The 20315-nt window shown below is 49.1% G+C and overlaps 2 protein-coding genes across 41 annotated transcripts in view; one reads left to right on the forward strand and one right to left on the reverse strand.

The window, feature by feature from the left end:
- The window catches only part of SLC25A26 (solute carrier family 25 member 26), a 165580-nt gene extending 163819 nt beyond the window's left edge, over positions 1–1761 (forward strand). For all 9 annotated transcript variants that reach the window (XR_014823504.1, XR_014823503.1, XR_014823502.1 and 6 more), the window contains one exon: positions 453–1761. Coding sequence is in view for 6 of the 9 variants with exons in the window: in XM_084988956.1 (XP_084845082.1) it covers positions 453–700 (248 nt within the window). In the remaining 3 variants the exon portion in view is untranslated. The remainder of the gene's footprint in view (positions 1–452) is intronic.
- Positions 1635–20315, reverse strand: part of LRIG1 (leucine rich repeats and immunoglobulin like domains 1) — a 618703-nt gene continuing 600022 nt past the window's right edge. For all 32 annotated transcript variants that reach the window (XM_084988949.1, XM_084988952.1, XM_084988951.1 and 29 more), the window contains 10 exons: positions 17887–17958; positions 17053–17124; positions 12787–12950; positions 8385–8705; positions 6734–7015; positions 5734–6153; positions 5070–5195; positions 4309–4458; positions 3418–3705; positions 1635–3307 (listed from right to left, as the gene is read on the reverse strand). In XM_084988949.1, coding sequence (XP_084845075.1) covers positions 3048–3307; positions 3418–3705; positions 4309–4458; positions 5070–5195; positions 5734–6153; positions 6734–7015; positions 8385–8705; positions 12787–12950; positions 17053–17124; positions 17887–17958 — 2155 coding nt within the window. In that variant the 3' untranslated portion in view covers positions 1635–3047. The remainder of the gene's footprint in view (positions 3308–3417; positions 3706–4308; positions 4459–5069; positions 5196–5733; positions 6154–6733; positions 7016–8384; positions 8706–12786; positions 12951–17052; positions 17125–17886; positions 17959–20315) is intronic.

The following is a 20315-nucleotide window of genomic DNA, read 5'->3' on the forward strand; positions in this document are numbered from 1 at the left end:
AGTTGTCCAGGAATCTCCCCAAAGAGCCGGGGCCCACCTCAGCTTCCTGGGGTGGGCGGAACCCTGCAGCCTTCGCTAGGATTCAGCCTTTTGACTCCTTTATTAAAAAGTTGATTTCATCTTCTCTCAAAGAAATGGTGTGAAAGACTTAACTATTGCGGGGACAGAGTTACTGCATCTCGACTAATTGCTGGACCTAAGTGTAGGTGCTCACAAGTAAGCTGTTTGGTATTTGGCTGATTCAGCCAGCAAACAGCTGGGCTCCAACTTCAGCAAGTGTATTTGGGAATGTAATTCAGTGCCACTCTGAAAGGAAAAACACACATTTTAAGTGCTGTGTGGGGTTTAATGAGCTTGGTGTGTGGAGTTGAGCAAGCTGTGGGTGTTGGAATTTAACCTTTTTTATACACACAATTTGAAAAAAATCTTTCCTCCTGCCTTTTCCCCCCTAGATTATTTGCAGGTGTCTTACCCCGAATGGCAGCAATCAGTCTGGGAGGTTTCATCTTTCTTGGTGCTTATGACCGAACTCGCAGCTTTGTCTTGGAACTTGGCCGAGAAAGGCCGTGACTCAGAGACAGCCCCTTCTCTCAAGAATGGGTCCTGCTGTGAGAACCATCTCCCTTCCAGTGAGCAGCTGTTCGGCCATCGGAACAAAACACGGCGCGAAAACCCAGTTCTACTCAGATTTCGACACTGAGAATGCATCTTCCGTGCTACAGGCTGGTGGGAATGACGTCATTAGCCTCTTTGCCAGAGAGAGAAAATGATGTCCACAGTGGTACTTGGAACAATTTTCTCAGAACCCCTTAATAAATAAGTGTGGCAGCGCTGAGTCCAGGCCCTACAGAGCCCTCATTTGATCTGTATCTAATCTTTCGCTTCCTGCCACCTGACGGTGGCTGCAGCCAGAGGCAGAGATGGTTATAATTTTAAAAGAATGGGTAAAGGATGGAGACCTAGGGGGGAAAGTTGGGGATGTGGGTGGGTTTCTCCCCTGGGTTAATTCCAATTGCATAAGCTCACAGCCTAGTGTAAAAAGAATGAACTACAGGTGCACAGTAAGCTGCTGTTCTTAATTACCCTCAGATTTCACTCGTAAAAACACAATAGTGTTATTTCACAGGCAAGTGTGCAGCAAGCAGCCCATGTGGGGTGTGTGTGAGCAAGAAACCAGTCGTGGCGCAGGGACTAGGTGGGCCCAACAGGCGATGGACCCGCTGTCTCCACACCAGACCCACAGCAAGGGCTGGGACTGGCTTTGCCAATAGGGTGGTTTCATCATCCCAAATCAATCAGGTTTGTTGCTTGGAGTTTTAAGCTCAACCCTGATAAATCTAAGAGATGAAATGGGAAGGTCACCCCTTTGGAGCGCAACTAATAAGCTCCAGGTGTTAGAAAAAATTCAGAGAGAAATCTCAGGAATCCAGTGGTGGTGTCCTGTCTTCCCTGGAGCAACTGTATATAATTCTGCTTTGACTAAAATTTTTTTTTCATTTTTGGGAGCGAGCAGTGGGGGAAAAAGGTAATTAAAGGCCGAATGTCTGCTTTTATAAGGGAATCTCTGGAATTAAATGGGATGAAGCAATGCTGGTTAATGTAAGTATAAGAATACCCTGACCACACACCTAACATTTTATAAATGAACCTTTATTTATTAAAGACACTTCAATGCCACTTGTTAGACACTTCAATATTTTACATGTTTTTCAATGTACATTGTACCAAAATTTCTATAAATAAATAACTTTGTACATAAAAGTAATACTTCCTCTTTCACATTGCCTCTCAGAAGCAGCAAATTCACATATTTTGTGGAAGTAACATTTTAATTAGTTAACTGTTGAAAACAAAATTCTAAATGTGCTTGCTTACCTCTTGGAACAGTGATGACATCTGACAGTAAAACTGAACATACGTAACCGTTTTGTCAATACTCCTTCAGCTTTTTGACTAAAGGGAACTTTGCTTTCTGAGATTTTAAGGGCCTTTGTTTCAACTTAATTTTTCCTGAAATACACACTGGCACTCACAAGATGGTTAGCTACAGGTCTCAAAAAAGTGCAAATATACCCAGAACCCAGGTGAAAGGCTAAATCTCTTCGAGTCCAAACCCGGGTCCCTCTGTGCGAGGGAAGGATGCGGCTGGGCTTGCTCGCAATCCTCAGTAGAGACACCCTAGCCCTGAAATGTAGGGACTCAGTTGTTTTTCTCCCCCAAGGGCCAATGTAAGATTAATTATATTGGCAGAACTAACACATCACTATTGAAAAATCCACAGGTACCAACACCAGCAGCCTCTATCTTATTAAAAAGCCTCAAATGACAGGTGAGTGACAACTGACAAAACCACATTTGCTTTCACCACAGAAGGAAGAACGGCAGCACGTCACTGTTTGAACCAGTTGCTTGTGGTGGATTCACAACCCCTGGTTTTGCTTGTTACAGAGAGAACTTAAACCTACGAGAAGTCCTTCACGGCAAAGAAACACGACATCCGCACCTCGGCTCCATAGGAAGGTCGCCACAAGGTCATCCACACACGAGCCACCCGGACATGAAGTTCCTTCCAAAGCAAACGAAGTCTCCGGCAGAAAAACATCCCTTCTCTTTCACCCACCGAAAACTCTGCCCACAAGTGTGGTTTGTAGCCTCTAGGAACTCCATCCTCGCAGTAAGGCACCAGAACCACCCCCCTTCCAGAATTAAACAGCAACCTGGTATGAAAAATAACATTGTCAAAACTGTACGACTTTTTCTGTTAACCATGCACTAAAGATTAAAATAGCCTCTGTAAAAGATATATAATATATATGCCATCTCTGAAAAAACTCTTATGTACAAGGGTATCAAATACTTTTTTGCCTTTTGTACACAACAGCCTCTTGCATTTCTGTGCTTCAGCTGCAAGTCCTTCAAACTGCTGACACTCCCCATGGAAGTGAAAAAACTATGTACAAATCAGGGACGCTGGAAGCCGAGCCTCCCCGCTGCCTCTCCCACCTCTCCTTCCTGTATACGTGGACGCGAGCCGAGGTAGACAAAGCCTAGCTTTGCGGTGCAAACAGCAGCCGGGCGCTCCGGGTCCCAGGGAGCTGCCCCGTCAGGGGTGGGCACTCAGGGCTGGGGTCATGTGCTTGGGGGAGGTGTCCGTTAGAAAGAAGCAAGTGCTGGCCTTCACCAGGGACATCAGGAAGGCCCGAGGTGGCTTCTGTGAGCTCAGACTTGCCTGGAGCTAACGTGGAGGGAGGCTGGAGGTCCAAGGAGTCCAGCTCACACAACCGCGCCAAAGTCCAAGAGGAGGCCCCTGGAAGAAGAAAGGAGAGGCCAGATCAGACCCTCCCGCCAGGCCGTGTCCACATGCCGTGCTCTCCCCACCCGGCTGCTGACAACCCTTTGGAGCCCGTGCCAAGTTACCTTTCCCATCCAGAGGCGTCACTGGCTGCTGCTTCTGGGCCGTCAGCATTCTGTCGTGGTTACTGGGGTAGACAGATGCCCTGCAGCTGCTGCGGGACCCATCGGTGGGCCCGCTGCTCAGAGGCTGGGCAGCATTTTGGTGGTCCCTCTGGCTGGGCTCCTGGCTGCTTGGAGTCCCTGGCTGTGCGCTGTCTCTGGACACAGGCTGAGGATAGAAGACCTCTTCCTTGGAGTGACTATCCGTGTCAGTGCTGCCGTCACCGCACACCACCGCCGGGCTGCTGTGCTCTGTGGACAGGGCCGGAGGTGGTGAGAGCTATCCCCACGACGTCCCCGTCCCACGCCAAGAACAGGATGTTTTCCTCTACGGCTGTGAGGCCTGGGCCTTGCTTCAATCAGCTCTATAAAACCTCCCCCTGCCCCCTCCACGTAAGTAAGCAAGGCTCCAGCGAACACCAAGCCATTAATGAAGAACAGAGGGCTTCCATGTATAAACATTTCAGACTAATTTCTTACTCAAAGCATGAAGTCATACACTCTGATCACAAGGAAGAAAATTCCCATTTGCATGAGGTACCATGTAGTGTCAGGAGTCTTCAGGACAATGAGAAATTTAACCTCAGAATCGCCCTGGGGAAAAGGTATTTTGGGCCTTGCCTCTTATTTTATTTACAAAAACTCAGGCTCAGGCTTATCACAGCAGTTTTATTGATACATCCTATTCTGGAATTAAAAGAGAGCCAAACCAGAGCTTCCTGTTTATACACCAAATGCCAAATTCTGAGAGCCTGACGTCAGGCATGCCTCCACCCACTTTCATTAATGAGTCAGTCAAACCAAATTTTGATTTCAAGCACAATATATCCTTTCCCTGAAGGAAGCCTCTCATACCTGTCATCTTCTGTGGAGCAGGTGTGCCATCGACTTTCTCCACCATCTTCCATGGCTCCTTCGTGTACCCAACGCAGAGCTTGGGCTGCCTGCACGCAATGCCACGAGTCTCCACCTCTGGAAAGAGGCCTGCGTCTCTCGGACAGACACCTTTAATGAAGAACAGAGGGCTTCCATGTATAAACAGACCACCTTTAACAGACCACATGGTTAGAAACGCTCGCCTCAGTGCGTCACAGGAAGCCTTGGGAAATGGAAGGCAAGGCCCCCAGCTCAGGGACATTTTTTAGAATGTTCCTTCCAGTAGTGGATTATTGGGCTAACCAAGAGGTCCAGCAAGGAGCCTTTCCTACTGCTGCCTTCCCAGCTGGCGTGGGACTTGCAGCACTCAGAGCCATGGCGATGAGCAGTTCTCTGTAAACTTGCCCCAGATGTGGGCTCAGTCTCCCCCACCCTCGTGGGCACATCCCCCTCCTTAAGGACTAGACTGGTTTCAGGACCTTAAATATCCTTTGCAGCTCTAATTTCAGCAGTCCTACCTTCTCCAGATCAGGAGACACTAAGCTCAATATAGTGACTCCCTGGGATACAGGGATTTTAAAACCCTGCACAACTTGCATGGGCAAAGTCCATAAAACCCAACAGAAAGCCTAGAGTCATCCAGCATGCCAGGTCACCACTGTGCATGATGTGATGCCAAACACCTGCCCCAGGAGGGGCAGCTCCTGGGAACACAGCTGCATCAGGTGCTGAGGCCTTACCATTGCTCTCGATGTGCCCATTGGCCTGATGACCACCCTCAGTCCTGACCACAGTTTCCTGTCGGTCAGAAAGGGTCCCCTGAGAAGAGAGGTAGCTTGGAACATCTGGTGGCACGATGGTCTCATCTGCAAGGAGAAAGGAGAGTCAAACACTGAGATCCTTCATGGGGGCCAGGAAGGCAGACTCAGGTACCCCAGCAGCATCAAGGCTGCGGAGATGGCTGTGTGGAGTGTGTGCACTGGAGAAGCCCTCCCAGAAGCTGCTGGCCACGCTTAACACCCAGGTGTGAGACAGTGGGAGTCAGGTGTCTGAATCCACAAAAGACAGAGCAGTGACTATGAGGGGGACAGAAGAGAAGAAGGGCCCTATGATGTTCCTGCAGCAGCAGTCCACTGTGTGGCCACAGAGCATGTGCCAAGGGTGCCTCAGAAAACTGCAGAGTTCATACTGGACTTATATTTGACTAGAATTGCATCTAACGTGCAATCCCTGAAAGACAAAATGGTGTCACCAAGACCAAAGCCTCAGCTGTCCTGAGTGACTCCATGTCCCCAAAGGTTCTGGGGTTCTGGATACAATGAAATGCTCAAAAGAGCCTCTGGGCCCAGCCTCCTTCACTGGTGTCACTGCTCTTCTCCTTCCCTGCAAGTGACCTCCGCTGACCTGTGTTGGTGACACTGTACTCCTCGCTCTTCTTCCTGGTCTGGTAGATGATGCACACCCAGACCAGGGATGTCAGCACGATGCTACACACCACAGCGATGGTGAAGATGCCCACAGTGGTGCCGTCCTTCCTGCAGCCTGGAGTGGGCAGGATGCTCAGCTGGCTGTGGGCGCGTGCAGTGCCCAAGGCGTTGGACATCTCGCAGGTGTAGCGGCCCGCATCTTCCGCCACCACGTTCTGAACAACCAGCAGCTGGTTGCCAGGCGTGAAGTGGTGCCGTTCGGTGAGACTCAAGGGACGGCCCCCCTTGAGCCAGGTGATTCGGGGTGGAGGGCTTCCGGTCGCTTTGCACTGGAGAGCCACTGTTTCTCCCACAGATACCACACGGTCCTCCAAGGGCACAGCCAAGGACGGCGTTTCTGCAAGGGGTCAGTGGAGACTTTATGTTTTACTCTGTGGGCCTCAGTAGCTACAGATCTGCCTCATTTCCCGGATAAAGGACAGGCCAACGCATCAGTGAAAGGCTGTGTGAGGTTTTCAGAAGACCTTCTTCCACGGGGACCAAATCATTATTATTCTGGGGGTGGCTTAGCAGGGAGAGTGAACTAACCCTCCAGCCACAGAAACCCCTCTGATTCCCAAAGTGCCCTGTGACTGGCCAGAGTTTATCCTTGCCCTAGACCACACCCAGCCTGCCTGATCAGAGGGCAGCTTTTTTATGTAGAGTTTTATACCTAAACCTTTGGAAGGCTCTGCTCATTCGCTCACTTTTTTGCTTTTTTAATTAAAGAGATGGAACCACCTTTTTAAAATTATAGGCTGCTTGCTAAGGTTTTCTTAAAATAGAAATAGCCCCTACACTCACCTCCAGCTTCACACCACAGTCTGAGAACCTTGCCTCTTGGTACCATGACGTGGAAGAAAACTTCTCTCTCACATGTACACACACGCACATAGCCACACACACGTATATATACTTAGCACTATCAACAGTCGAACCTAAGACTGTCAGGGTGGCATTGGCAGAGATGGAGCCAGCTGAGTTCTGGGCGGTACAGCTATAAACTCCCATGTCATCAACTTTCACGTCAGTGATGAAAAACACGTCGTCGTCTGGCATGACATGCATGCGTCGCTCACGAGCTGCAGGGAAATCCGTGCCTCCGTCCTTCTGCCAGGCAATCTGGGGGTTAGGGTGGCCGGTGGCAGCACATTCAAGGCGGGCCATGGTGCCAGTCCGGATGGCAATATCATGGGGCATTTTGGTGAATGATGGCAACACTGCAGAACAGACAAATCCAGGGTCCAGCGGTTGGAAAGCTAGATGCAAAGGCTGGAAATATCCTCCGTCAAACTCACAGCCGCACCCCCCCCCGCCCCGCAAACCATGGTGTCAGCTCATCACACCGTGCCGCCCTTCGTGCCAGCATCTGCCCAGAACCACTGCTGCCCACTGTGGGTCAGAAGCAGAAGTTCCCAGGGGCTACCCAGCTTCTCCCAGGTCCCTCTGTGGCTATAGCCCCTCAAATGTAAGGCTTCCAGGAAACATTTCCCTGCTGTCCCTGAAGGAAATCAGTCTGTACAGGGAGACCCCATAAATGCCAGGGCCTGAAGCTTGCCTGCCTTAATCACCAGGAGTGAGACTGGGAAACAAAAATGTTTGCTCCTGCAAGACGCCAGGACAGAGGAAAGCAACAGAATGGCTCTTCCCTCTTGAGGAAAGCCCGTTTAGGAGAGGTGGTGTTGGAACTGTATTCCTGTATATGGGGGACTGAGAGCATTCTGCCAGCTTGTTTATCCCGAATACTCCCTGATACTCGTAAGCATCCAGCCAACTGTCGGATGGCACTCCAGTTCCCATTGAGATTGCTCTGGTGGGAATCTAACACTGCCCCAAGTTTCTGAGAAACAATGAGGACATGCTCATAGTAAGACAACCAGCCAAAGTGTGGTTTAAAAAAAAAAAAAGGAATTTTTGTGGTAAGAGCTTCCACAGCAGTTGAGCACTTTTTAATGACAGGTTCAATAATCAAGAGAATCCTAAGTTACTAGGATGAGGGGTTAACTTCTCAAGCTATTTACCTCTCTCCTTCTACCCTAAACTCACTACAAAATGAAAGCCCTGAAGCAAGCCATCTTGACAGACTCTAAAACTGGTGACTGAGTACAATCCTTGAAACACCTGCAGGCCATTCTTCCAGCAAGCAGGCACTCACACTTCCTTGCCCTCCTCAGCCTCTGGAGAGGCAGGTGCCCAGCTGTCCCACCCAGGTTGGCCTCTGGCCCCAAGGCCATGCTATCTCAAAGAAGAGCAGTTTTCCCAGCATCAGGGCATACTTGGAATCTGGATACCAGACATCCTGCATTACGGAGAATGAAAAAAAAAAAAAAAAAATACAAGGCTTGGGCCTAAATGTCACTTGACATAGTCACTGGATTAAAAAAAAAAATCACCCCAAACAAAGAATCCACTGAAAATAACCCTGCCTGCCATCTACACCACTGGCTCTGGGCCCAAGCCAGGAAAGGGTGCAGTGGAACAGTGACACAGTGAAGCAGGTGTGTCTCCTGCCCAGCCACTGCCACATGATGGTAGAACAGTGTGGCTTCGGAGGAATGTGTCACCCCAATGAAAGACAGCACTTCCTACCGTTCACAGTGAGCCTGGCCTTGTGGGAGTAGGTAGAGCCAAAGTGGTTGGTGATGACACACTGGTAGCGGCCCTCATGCCCGAAAGTGACGCGGCGCAGGTGCAGGATGGTGGTGTACTCCATCACCTCCCCATCTTGGGCGCGGACGTGGGCGAAGTTCTCCATGTCCGCATTGGCCAGCACTTCGCTGTCCTTCTTCCAGGCAAACGTCATGGGGGAGCTGCTGCTGCTGGCAGCCGAGCAGGTGAAGCGGATGTCCCTGCCCACCACGGCTGTCGTCGTCTCTGGCTGGGTGATGATCTGTGGCTTGGGTAAGTCATCTGGGGGAGAAAAGAGCCATGCATAAGTCGCTCGGACTCTTTAGGACATAGGGACCAGCTGCTGTTCAAGTTGACAAGAAACTGAGACACTGTGCAGGGACCAGACCTTCCTGGGTCCTTGTGCCCCCTCAGCTCCACTAACACTATAAAGGACTTGCACCACAGCTGTCAGACCATATCCAGTTACAGATCCACGAGCACCTTCCTTGGTTACAACAAACACATCCGCCAGTACTCGGTTATCAAAGCAGTCTGCAGTTTCCACAAGAAGACTGGAGCTCGCTTCACTTGATTACTGTCATAAAAAACCCACTCACACAATTGGGAACCATTGTGATAGCAAGGGCCTCACCTACCAAAGCTGCATCCCCAGGGCTGCATTTGTTTGACACAATACAGTTTACTTTGCAAGAGAAGCCCAGGGCATGTGGTGAGAGCAATCAGCAATCAGGGATGAGGCAGGAACATCAGCTGGAAGCAACTAGAAGCTGTCCAGAAAATGACAAAGGAAGCTGGTAAAGATTCACCAGAGGGGCTTTAAAAAGATCTAACATATTCTTGAGGACAGAGAAGGCCACCTGCAAATGCAGGCCTATGTGTAGGCCCAGGGAAGACCTGAGAGGGTCCTGATTGCTTCTCTGTGACTGACCCTCATCAAAGATCAGTGCAAACTGATCAGCACACAACAGAGATGCTGGGCAAAGGATGGGAGACTGAAATCTCAAGTAATTTAAGGACTCTGTCCAGTCATTATTAGCAAGCCACATAGGGACTTCCATGGCTGTACAGAACAGATAATACAACATTTATCCAGAAAAGTCACCAAATAAATACACTGTAACAGTAAACAGAACAAACCCCAGGGAAGGACACAAGGAGGATGTGATTTCCAGACTTGCCACATTATTTTAAATACTCAATTTTCAACAACAACCACAAAAACAAAACATGCAAAGAAACAAGGAGAAAGCAGTCAATAGAAAATGTCCCTGAGGGAGTCCAAATCTTGTACCTACTAAATAAAGACTTTAAGTTGACTTTATAAATACATTCAAAGAACAAAAGGACACCAAGTCTAAAGGAAAGTATGGGACCATTTCCTTCCCCACCAATAAAGATCTAGAAATTGTACAACTGAGCCAAACGTAAACTTTGAGGTTTAAAAGTACAATAACTGACATGAAAAATTCACTAAAGGGGGCCATCAGCTGAAATGAGCTGGGAGGAAAGTCAGGGAAAGTGAGACAAGTCAGCTGAAGTTATCCAGTCTGATAAAGAATAAAGAAAGGGAGCAGAGCCACAGAAAGCTTGATGAGATAGCATCAAACGTAATAACACACACATAATGAGAGTCCAAGATGAAAGAAAAAGGAACAGGAGGAGTATTTGAAGAAATAATGGCCCCAAACTTTCCAAGTTTGAAGAATATTTTTCATCTACACATCCAAGAAGCTCAACAGAGTCCAAATGGAATAACTCAGAGATTCACACCCTGAAGCTTCACAGTCAAACTGTGTAAAACTAAAGACAATCTTAAAAGCAGTAAGAGAACAGCAACTGGTCACATACCAGGGATCTTTTATTAACAGCTGATTTCTCATCAGAAACCTTGGAGGTGAGAAGGTAATGGGAAATGTTCAAAGGCTCAAAACAGAGACTGTCAACTAAGAATCGTATAACCAGCAAAACTATCCTTTAAAACTGAAGGAGAAATTAAAATGTTCTCAGATTTAAAAGCAAAAACAAAAAAAAGCTGAGAGAATTTATTGCTACCAGACCTGCCCTACGAGAAATACTGAAAGGGGAGTTCCCATTGTGGCTCATCAGAAATGAATCTGACTAGCATCCATGAAGACACCGGTTTGATTCCTGGTCTCCCTCAGTGGGTTAAGCATCCGTCACTGCCGTGAGCTGTGGTATAGGTCGCAGACATGGCTCAGATCTAGCGTGGCTGTGGCTGTGGCACAGGCAAGCAGCTACAGCTCCAATTTGACCCCTAACCTGGGAACCTCTATATGCCGCAGGTGCGGCCCTAAAAAGACACAAACACAGACACACACACACACACACAAAAACCTAAAGGGAATCCTTATAGCTGAAACGAAAGGACACATCAGTAATGGAGTCATATAACACACAATCTTTTGTGACTGCCTTCTTTCACTTAGCATTGTATTTCAAGGTTCATCCATATTGTAACATAGATTCCGCTTTATAACCTAATAGTCCCTTGTATGCCTATACCACATTTTATTTTTTCATTCATCAACTGATGGGCATTTGGGTTATTTCCACTTTGGGCCCATATGAGTAAAGCTGCTGTGAAGATTCATGTACAAATTTTTATGTAAATTTTATGTGATTCTTTTGGGTATTTACCTGGGAATGAAATTGCTGAGTCGTATTGTAACTTTATGTGTAACTGAGATACTTCCAAACTGTTTTCCAAAGCGGCTATGCTAAGTTGCACCTACACCTGATGAGTAGAGGGTTCAGATTTCTCCCCATCCTCACCAACTCTTGTTGGTATCTGACTTTTTGATTCTAGCTATCTTAGTGGGTATGACGCAGTTTTATCTCTATTTTGTAAGAAATGTGACTCCCATAGAGCTTGAAACTTTGAACTCCTACCAAGTGTTTTCATCATTCCTTTTAGTATTTGATGACCGTATTTTTTTGGAGGGGGGGTGCTGAGCAAAGGGGTGGAGGTGGATCTGAGAAATGCACCCTAACTGCTGCAGTCCAGAATATGCCAGGGCCATAGTGCAGAGTCTGGGTGCAGCCTGTCTCAAGTCCCGCCGTGGCTCCTATCCACAGGGAAATAATATGCGCTAGGGCAGGAAGGGGCAGAAAGCTCAGTTTCAGGGAACACTGTGACAACGGAACGGTCAGGGACCAGGAACCTGAGGAAAAATGGGTTGCACAGCTATTCTGTCCTTGACAAGGGGGGCCATGCCCACAGTTCCCAAGGGAAGGACAGTAAGGAAAGCTCACTTTGGAGGGCAGCTACCACATGATTAGTGTTTTTAAAGCTTCCTGCTGGACTGGATCAGGAGAAAGGAAGGCAAGCCTGCTCTGGGAAGTGGTGGAGATAGAGAAGGGGAAGATGGGAGGAGGGCACCAGTATCTGAACTTCAGGAGGCACACTGGCTAGAGCTGTGCCCAAAAAGCAGGGCAGAGAAGTGCACCACGGGGGGTCCATATCCTCAGGGTGCCCCAGCTTGGGAACTTCACAGCTGAGGCTCAGAGACGACCAGGAAGATGAAAGGCGGTAGGATGCACACCTGCCCAGCAGCTCCAGTCAGGCCTGGGAATGCCACTCTCGCTCCTGCTTTGAGCAGAAACCACCACCAACTTGAAATTCATCTCCTTCTTTGACTATGGGGTTGCCTCATTTCCACTTGAGTGTGGTGTGTGGTATGAGTACATGCCTGTGTGTGTTTTCAGCTATTCACTGTTTTCTGCACTCTTTGCAACCAAACTTGGATCCCAACCAGGCCTGGTCAAAAAGATGTGGCAAGACCTACATGCCAGCAATCACAAGGAAAATAGAATTTAAAGCTACAAGCACCCATTCCAGTGCATTGGAGATGCAGCAAGAGTGCAAGTCAAAATGAAGGAATTATTTTTACTATAGCAATCGTTCTCCCGAGACTTGTTCTTCCTGTATTTAACCTTTCATTCTTGGGGCTGGAAAGAAACACACATGAAAACCCCAGCCTCATATGCTGAGTAAATCCACAGCTCAATCCCAGGCACCAGCGAAACAACACAAGCATCTTCCTGTAACTGATTATTCCGCCGTGTAACTGAACCAGCTCATGCTCCCTCCTGATTAAATGCCTGCACTCCAAGAACCACATAACGAGGTGTCGGCACAGTAAATACTATGTGTGGTTTCAGTGGGAAATAAATTGCATCCAGCAGCTGATTGGTAACCATGGGTTGGGGTAGACTCCGATCTCAGCAATCACTCCTGTAATGAAGAGTTCCTCCTGGACTCCTTGCCCTTCACACTCACACTCACACACACACACACACACACACACACACACACGCAAAATCACAGAGACAATCTTACCACACACGAAACTCTCTGGTGGCACAGAGAAGATGCTCTGGCCCTTCAGTGACTCTGGGTGGGCACAGGTAGCCGTCACAAAGCCTTGCAGCATCCTGCCCAGCAGCCACGGGGGCAACCACTTCAGCTGGCAGTCGCACAGGAAGCTGTCACTGCTGATGTGGCTGAAAGCAAAGCACAAAGGTGGTGTGAGGTGTGACTGCTGAGAAGGGATGTACCCCGCCAGGGCCTGGAGTGGCCCATCGCCCCCAGGCAGCTCTGTCAGCAAGCTCCAAGGGAGATGGCTTTTTCTCCCAGCTGCTCTCTGGTGACCCAGAGTGATGTGCACAATCTACCTGGACGTTCCAGAAAATGCAGCCTTTAGTTCAGCTGGTTAGAGTTTGCATTGCTAACGGGCCTCCGGGTAATGGGAGGCTGACCTCACTGGTCTAAGGGCCACACTTCAAGTAGCAACAACCTGGAGCTCACCTATGTTCAAAAACAATCCCCCCGCGGGTGCTGTCTGCCAGCCTCTGACCATCCAACAGCTGAGGCGCGGGGAGGGGGGCACTACCTCCCCTCCACTTTTCCCACCCCTGAGAGGCCACATGGAGCGTGCAAACTCGGTCTGAGGCTCTGATCTAAATTCTGAAGGGCTCTCTTCCTACATGGCTGTTGAGTTTTGATGTGGCAGCGGCATGCGTCCTCGGGCCTGGGGTCAGCCTGGCCACCACCCCTGCCTGCTGGTGTCACTTTCTTCCACACCAGCGCTGCTTTGGAGGCCGCTCCCTAAATAGCGCCCCTTTAGTTCATTGCTGCTGCCCGGGGAGCATGAGAACGCACAACTTGGGTTTTGTGAGGTTCCAACCCAAACAGAGAATATTTTCTTTTTCATTTCTCGGCAACTGAGGATAAGCTTTTTCAACAGAAATCGGAATCACCATCTCAGCGGACATTCCTTCCCGAGGAGTCACTGGAAGATAAGTCAGCCGAGGAGCTGGGCTGCCTGTTCTTGGAAGACCTCAGGCTGGGGCGGAGGTCAGCCCGACATGAGGCCGGAGACGGAGGAGTTGGTGCCCAGGGCCTTCCTGGACACAGTGACAAAAAGGGGGCGCTGGAAGCTTAGAAATTCCAAAAATACCACGTGCCCAGTGTTCCAGCAACAGCATGCTCTACTCTCCCCCCCCCCCCTACTGTTTTCCTCAGGCCCTTTTTTCTTATTTCATTCTAATGAGCAGAGAAGCTGTCAAACCAGTCAACAGCAAGGCAGGAACCCAAGGCTGGTGGAATCACGGAGATTCTGCTCTTCCCTCCCGTTCCTCACTGTTCCCCCGTGAGCTGGGCAACTTTTTTTTCTTTTCTTTTCTTCTTTGGCCATCCCATGGCACATGAAGTTCCTGGGTTAGGGATCAGATCCTGAGCCACAGCTGCAACCTATGCCAGATACCTAACCCCGTGCGGGCCTGGGAACTGAACCTGCATCCCAGTGCCCCAAAGACGCTGCCCCAATCCCATTATGCCACAGGGGGAACTCACGAGCTGGGCATCTTATTAACCTATTAAAATAATTTGAGGAAGTGCTCTTTCAAAGACTGAAATAACTGGGCTCAATGGGATGCTTGTCCATATTAGACCTTAGCATCAGCAGTAGGTTTTGTATTTTTATTCGCTGGGCAGGTAGGTCTGTGCTGAGAGCTTTCTGGAGGGCTATTCTGGGGAGGAGTTACTATCAGTGGTGGAAGGGCCCTCATACTAAGTGAAGAAATGGCACCTGGAGAGCTTCCTGGGCCGCGCTGAGGGGTGAGAGGGAAGGCTGCTGCCAGGCAGTGGACAACCCAGGTCAAGAGCAGCATGGGCCTCTCCCCCTCTTAAAGGCACCTCCAGCTTCCCATCAGGGGGGTGCCTGGGGTGCCCACCCTTCTGCAGGAAGGCCTTGGCTCTGCACATGAAAGTCTGTAGGGAGATGCTGGGCTGTCATGGGAGACTTCAGGCACTTATGTCGGCTCACAGACATACTTCATTTCAACCACAGGAATAACTGGAGCAAACAAACCTGACCAGTTTGTCCTTGAACCACAGGAATAACTGGAGCAAACAAACCTGACCAGTTTGTCCTTGATCCAAGAAGTGTACGGGAAGGGTTAAGCTTCATGTCACCCCTTCAGGGCGTTTGCTGGGTTGAGCTCCCCCAGGATGATCTCCTACCTCCTCCTCCAATGAAACCCTCCCTTGACAGGGTCCAGACCTCAGAAGACAGCAGGTCCTGGGGGAGGACAGAAGGCTGTCCCAGAGCGTGAGTTAGGCTTAACGGGACGGGGGTGGGGGGGAATGGAGGCACGGGGAGGACACCGACCTGCTCTCCACATAGTCCCTTCCAGGACCAAGCCTGGCCTGAAAGGATGGGGTCCAAGGGTGACCCCAGGACTCTCTGTGCAGCTTTCCGCCGCTCCTCCTTCTTCACCAACTCAAAGCGCAGCCATGTCTGCTGCTGACAGGCACGGCCGGGCCGGCTCCCACCTGCAGCCATCCCACACTCCCTGGCTGACACCATGCATTTCATTGATTCCAAGTGTGTTTCTAATCATCGTTTGTGGAAATTTACCCAGAGGATGACTAAGTGCACAGCACAACCTGCCTTGATCCGAAGGGGGAAGAAAGTGACCAAGGGGGATTAACCGTTTCTCCCATCTGAGGCCTGGGCCCAGGGCCAGCCCCAGCTGGGTACATGCGGCGACTGATGGGAAGCCCAGGGAGGGGCCAAGGCTGAGCCTCCAGAACCTTGTAGGGGCTGGGGGCAGGTGGTCTAAGCACCTGGAAGGATCCAGTTATTCCCAAGTAGGAAACTGCCCTAGGAAACCTGAGTTTTCAGGAGGCCAAAAGAAAAATCTCCCCCTGTCCTGCCCTTTTTCTCTTAAAATACCCTCTTCCTTTTAATCAGATCTTCTTTACTCCAACTTTGTACTTAGAAAGTTTCAAAAACAGAAACATGGAAAGAAATGCACAGTGCAGACCATGGACTCAGCACTTCCATTTTACAATGAAGGTTTTGTGAGTCTTCCTTTATCACGTACCCATCCACATATCCGTCTTTCCACGAACTCCCACTCTAAGACCATGACCCTTTCTGAGAAAGGGCAACAACTCTGCAGGCTCCCGTCTCACAGCACACTGCCCAGTCTGCCCACCTCCCCTCACCCATAGGAATGTCACCTCGTCTCTTCACGCTTTAGTTTCCAACTATGGGGACTGCACATCCCTACTTCTGCCTCTGCCCCCTCACCTTCGCCCAGGAGTGGCCTCAGGAACAAGGATGAGGTCAGGGAGCAAAGATGGCCACTGGCAGCAGTGGGGAGAACCCAAAGCCACACGTTGAGGGAACTAATAGTATAGCTAGGACTGAGGGCTGCAGAATCAGATTCACACACAGGAAAAAGAGAGGAACCCTGGGTATTGCTAACCTGAATTCTAGACGAGACTTGGACACAGGTAAGCTCTTCTAACCCTTGTCGCCCACGGGCCCACAGGGAAGGCCTGCAGTGGCAGCACTGCCACTTATGAGCTCCACGAGGGCCTTGGAAACAGACACGGCTTCACCAGCCCAAAGCACATGTGACCATCCCATAGAGGGCCCTGCCCTGCTCACAGCCCACCCAGCTCGATAAAGAAGCCCCTCTCGGAGTTCCCTTGTGGCGCAATGGGTTAAGGATGCAGCATTGTCACTGTTGTGGCGCAGGTTTGATCCCTGGCCTGGGAACTTCCACACACTACAGTCACGGCCAAAAAAAATAAAAAAAATAAAGAAGCCCATCTCAATACAAGCACCCCCAAATGATGAAAACCTGTCCTTTACATAATTCAAGAGATGACTATCTATTTTCTAGAAGAGAGTTTCTTTTCCATCATCTAGAAGAGTGGTTAGTCAACTACAGCCTGCAGGACCCACTGGCTGTTTTTGTAAATAAGAATTTATAGGCAGACAGCCACACCCATTTACTTATGTATTATTTATGGCTGCTTTCTGCTACAAGAGTCAAGTTGTCATGACAGAGGCCCTGTGGTCCACAATGCTGAAAATATTTACTGTGCCCCTATAAGAAAAAATGTACTGACCCCTGATCCAGAATAAGTCCCCATAGGACATTTTTTACAAAAAGACAATTTAACTTACACACAGTTATAAACAATCACAACCATCATATAAAATGAGGCATAACGCAATGAAGGTGCTTCTTACTCTGAAACCCTCTACTCATATGTTAATCATGCCATGGATTCCCAAACACTTACAGCTCTTTGAGATTCTTCATCTTCACGAAGGCATCAAACTGGACAGATCTGATTGCATTCTCGCCAAGGTTCCTGCAAAAGAACATTCTTTGGGCAAAGAAACTCCCAGGTATCCTTCAAGACAACCGCATGTTTGAGCCAAGACACTCGGGGGGTTTTTCCTGACAGCCCTGGTATGGCCGATGTCCCAAGTCCACCGTAAGTAGCTATTATGTCACCTATGTTGATACAAGCACATGGAATAACTTGAAAACCAAGCCAGCCTTAAGGGCAGCAGCAAAGCTAAGTCCAGGCCTGCTCAACAAGTCGACAGGCAAAATTTCCCAAGAGAATTAAGGTTGTAGTGGATTCAACAACAAAATTCACTAAGAATCAAGTACCAGAGGCATCCGCCTTAGAGGGTGAGAATAGGAACATGGCAGGGCTGGCTCTAGGCTCCTCTGTCCAGGCTCTCAGAGCTGAACACATTGGAAGGAAAGCTCCCAGCTAAGCCCACCATGTCCCCAGCTGAGGTGCTCTGGGGGAGGCTGCAGCTGAGGCAGGATCAAGCATCCTGGTGGAAGGGTAAGGGGGCCCAGGGCCCGAGCAGTGCCTGGCAGTCGGGTAGCCGGGCATTTCTCTGAACACCAAGAGGCCATATGTCCATAACGGTCCCTGGCATAGGCAGGATGAAGGCCAAAGTTGAAGCTGACTTGTAATGAGAAGGAAGCAGCTGGCGTTTCCAAATAGCCTGTTTCTCGGTTTACAAAGATGCGATTAAATTGCGAGCAGACTTCCCCCGGCAGCCGCGTCTGGCAGGCCTGCGGGTCAGGGAAGGTCTGGCAAGATACTCACAGGTGCTCCAGGCCTTCCAGCCCCGAGAATGCTCTCTTAGCCACAGACTTGATCTTATTTCCAAACAGAGTTCTGCAGTTTCCAAACATCCAGAAATGGGGGGTCAGGGAGATGGGGGTGGGAAAGGGGGGGACAACAAGGGAGAGGGGGAGATAGAGAACACACAATTAGGGTGGTGCCATCTGATAATTCTGTCCAGGGAGGCAGGTGGAAATCTGACCTGCGCTGAGATTATGCGTCTGAAGTATGTGGGCCCTCCCCCTTCTGAAATGAAATACCTTTATCTTTATTAGAATTTAACAGTGATGACAGGTAGGAATTGCATGCACTGTCTCGCCAAAAGGCCCCTTGCGGTGCTAAATGGAAATCACCTTGTTCGGCCTGGGCTGCCTCTCTGCAAGGACCACCCACAGGTGGGGTAGGGGTGGGGGTGTAGCCACAGCCTCGTGTCGGGGGAGGAGGCTGAGCTCTGCTCCAGCGAGAGGAAGCAGAGTCAGAGAAGCAATGAAAACTCATGCAACTAAAAACTACCAGCCACTTCTGAAAACGGCACCCTGAAGATAAAGGTGCCCAAAGGAGGCAAGAAGTCAGGACAAAGGGCATCCAGGGAGATGGCTGCCTGGCTCTTTGCTGCAGTCAGGACGCAGGCACAGCGAGCTGTACCCCTGCTAAGAGAAGGCCCCTCAGCTCTTTAGCAAAAGTCCGGATTTTAAATGATGCCAGTGCCCCAGGTTCACTAAATCCAACCTAGACTGGTCCTCAAAGGTCAGCCCCCAACGGTATCTAATGCCTGTGCCCAGACTGCCTTCCCACGAGGAGGGGGCCCTGCTTCCAGTAATTGCCAATCACAGCAGTGACGGTCAGGAGTTTTTGCAGAAACCGGATTTCCCATCTTGGCTCAGTGGTAACAAACCCAACAGTGGTAATGTCGTGGGTTTGATCCCTGGCCTCACTCTGTGGCTTAAAGATCCAGTGTAGCCATGAGCTGTGGTGTAGGTCGCAGACTTGGCTTGGATCTCACGTTGCTGTGGCTATGGCACAGGCCAGCGGCTGTAGCTCCCATTCAACCCCTAGACTAGCAACCTCCATATGCCACAGGTATGGCCCCAAAAAGACAAAAAAAAAAAAAGTTTTTGCAGAAACCAAAGTCTGGCCCCCACAATCCACATGGGAGAAACAAAGGCCTCTTCACAGCTGTGTCATCCAAAGGGCTGGATGTGGGGAAGGGGGGATAGGTATCAAGGTTCCAGCTTTCCCTTCTTGTTATCAGAGGCTCAGCTGAGAGACCCCCAAGGTGTTCCATCTAACTGCAGCCAGCACGGGAAACTCTGCCAGCCAATGCCTAAGGTAATGCTGACAAGGACAGGGCTCTCTGACTGTGGTCACCACCAGGATTCTCCAAAGGGCAGGTTAAGAAAGACGGGGGCTGCTGGGAGCCGGCTCCTGAAAGTCTCAGAGCTGCAGGGCTAGGATGGGGTCCCCCAGGCACCAAGTGCAGGTGGTCAGGACAGACAGCCTTAGAAAAAGGCAAGTGGGCTCAGCCCCTCACTAGGACAGGGAATGCCATGCCGAGATCCCTCTATGAAAAAATGGAATGATCTCAACTTTCAGGAGGGTCAGCTCTACCTTGAGACTTGGGTTAACATGGGGACCCAAAATAAAGGAATCCAAACTGGAAAGGAAGAACTAAAACTGTCACTGTTTGCAGATGACATGACACTATACCTAGAAAATCTTAAAGACATTACCAGAAAACTGTTAGAACTCATCAATGAATTTGGTAAAGTTGCAGGATAGAAAATTATTAATCCATAGAAATTGACTGCATTTCTATCTACTAACAATGAAAGATCAGAAAGAGAAATTAGGGAAACAATCCCATTTACCATCACATCAAAAAGAATAAAATACCTAGGAATAAACCTACCTAAAGAGACAAAAGACCTATACTCTGAAAACTATAAGATGATGATGAAAGATACCCAAGATGACACAAGTAGATGGAAAGATATCATGCTCATGGATTAGAAAAATCAGTATTATCAAAATGACTATACTACCAAAGGCAATCTACAGATTCAATGTAATCCCTTTTAAATTACCAATGGCATTTTTCACAAAAGTAGAAAAAAATATTTTGAAGTTTGTTTGGAAGCACAAAAGACATAGAATAGCCAAAGCCACCCTGAGAAAAAAAAATGGAGCTGGAGGAATCAGACTCCCTGACTACAGACTATACTACAAAGCTACAGTCATCAAAACAGTATGGTACTGGTACAAAGACAAAAATATACATCAGTGGAACACGATAGAAAGCCCAGAATTAAACCCACAAACTTATGGTCAACTAATCTACGACAAGGGAGGTGAGAATATACGATACAGAAAAAAACAGTCCCTTCAATAAGTGGTGCTGGGAAAACTGGACA

The sequence above is a fragment of the Sus scrofa genome, chromosome 13, assembly GCF_054392235.1.
Source record: "Sus scrofa isolate SSC_HxYL_T2T_F1_AM1 chromosome 13, Sscrofa_HxYL_maternal_Yorkshire_Landrace_v2.0, whole genome shotgun sequence".
NCBI classification, from domain to species: Eukaryota; Metazoa; Chordata; class Mammalia; order Artiodactyla; family Suidae; genus Sus; species Sus scrofa.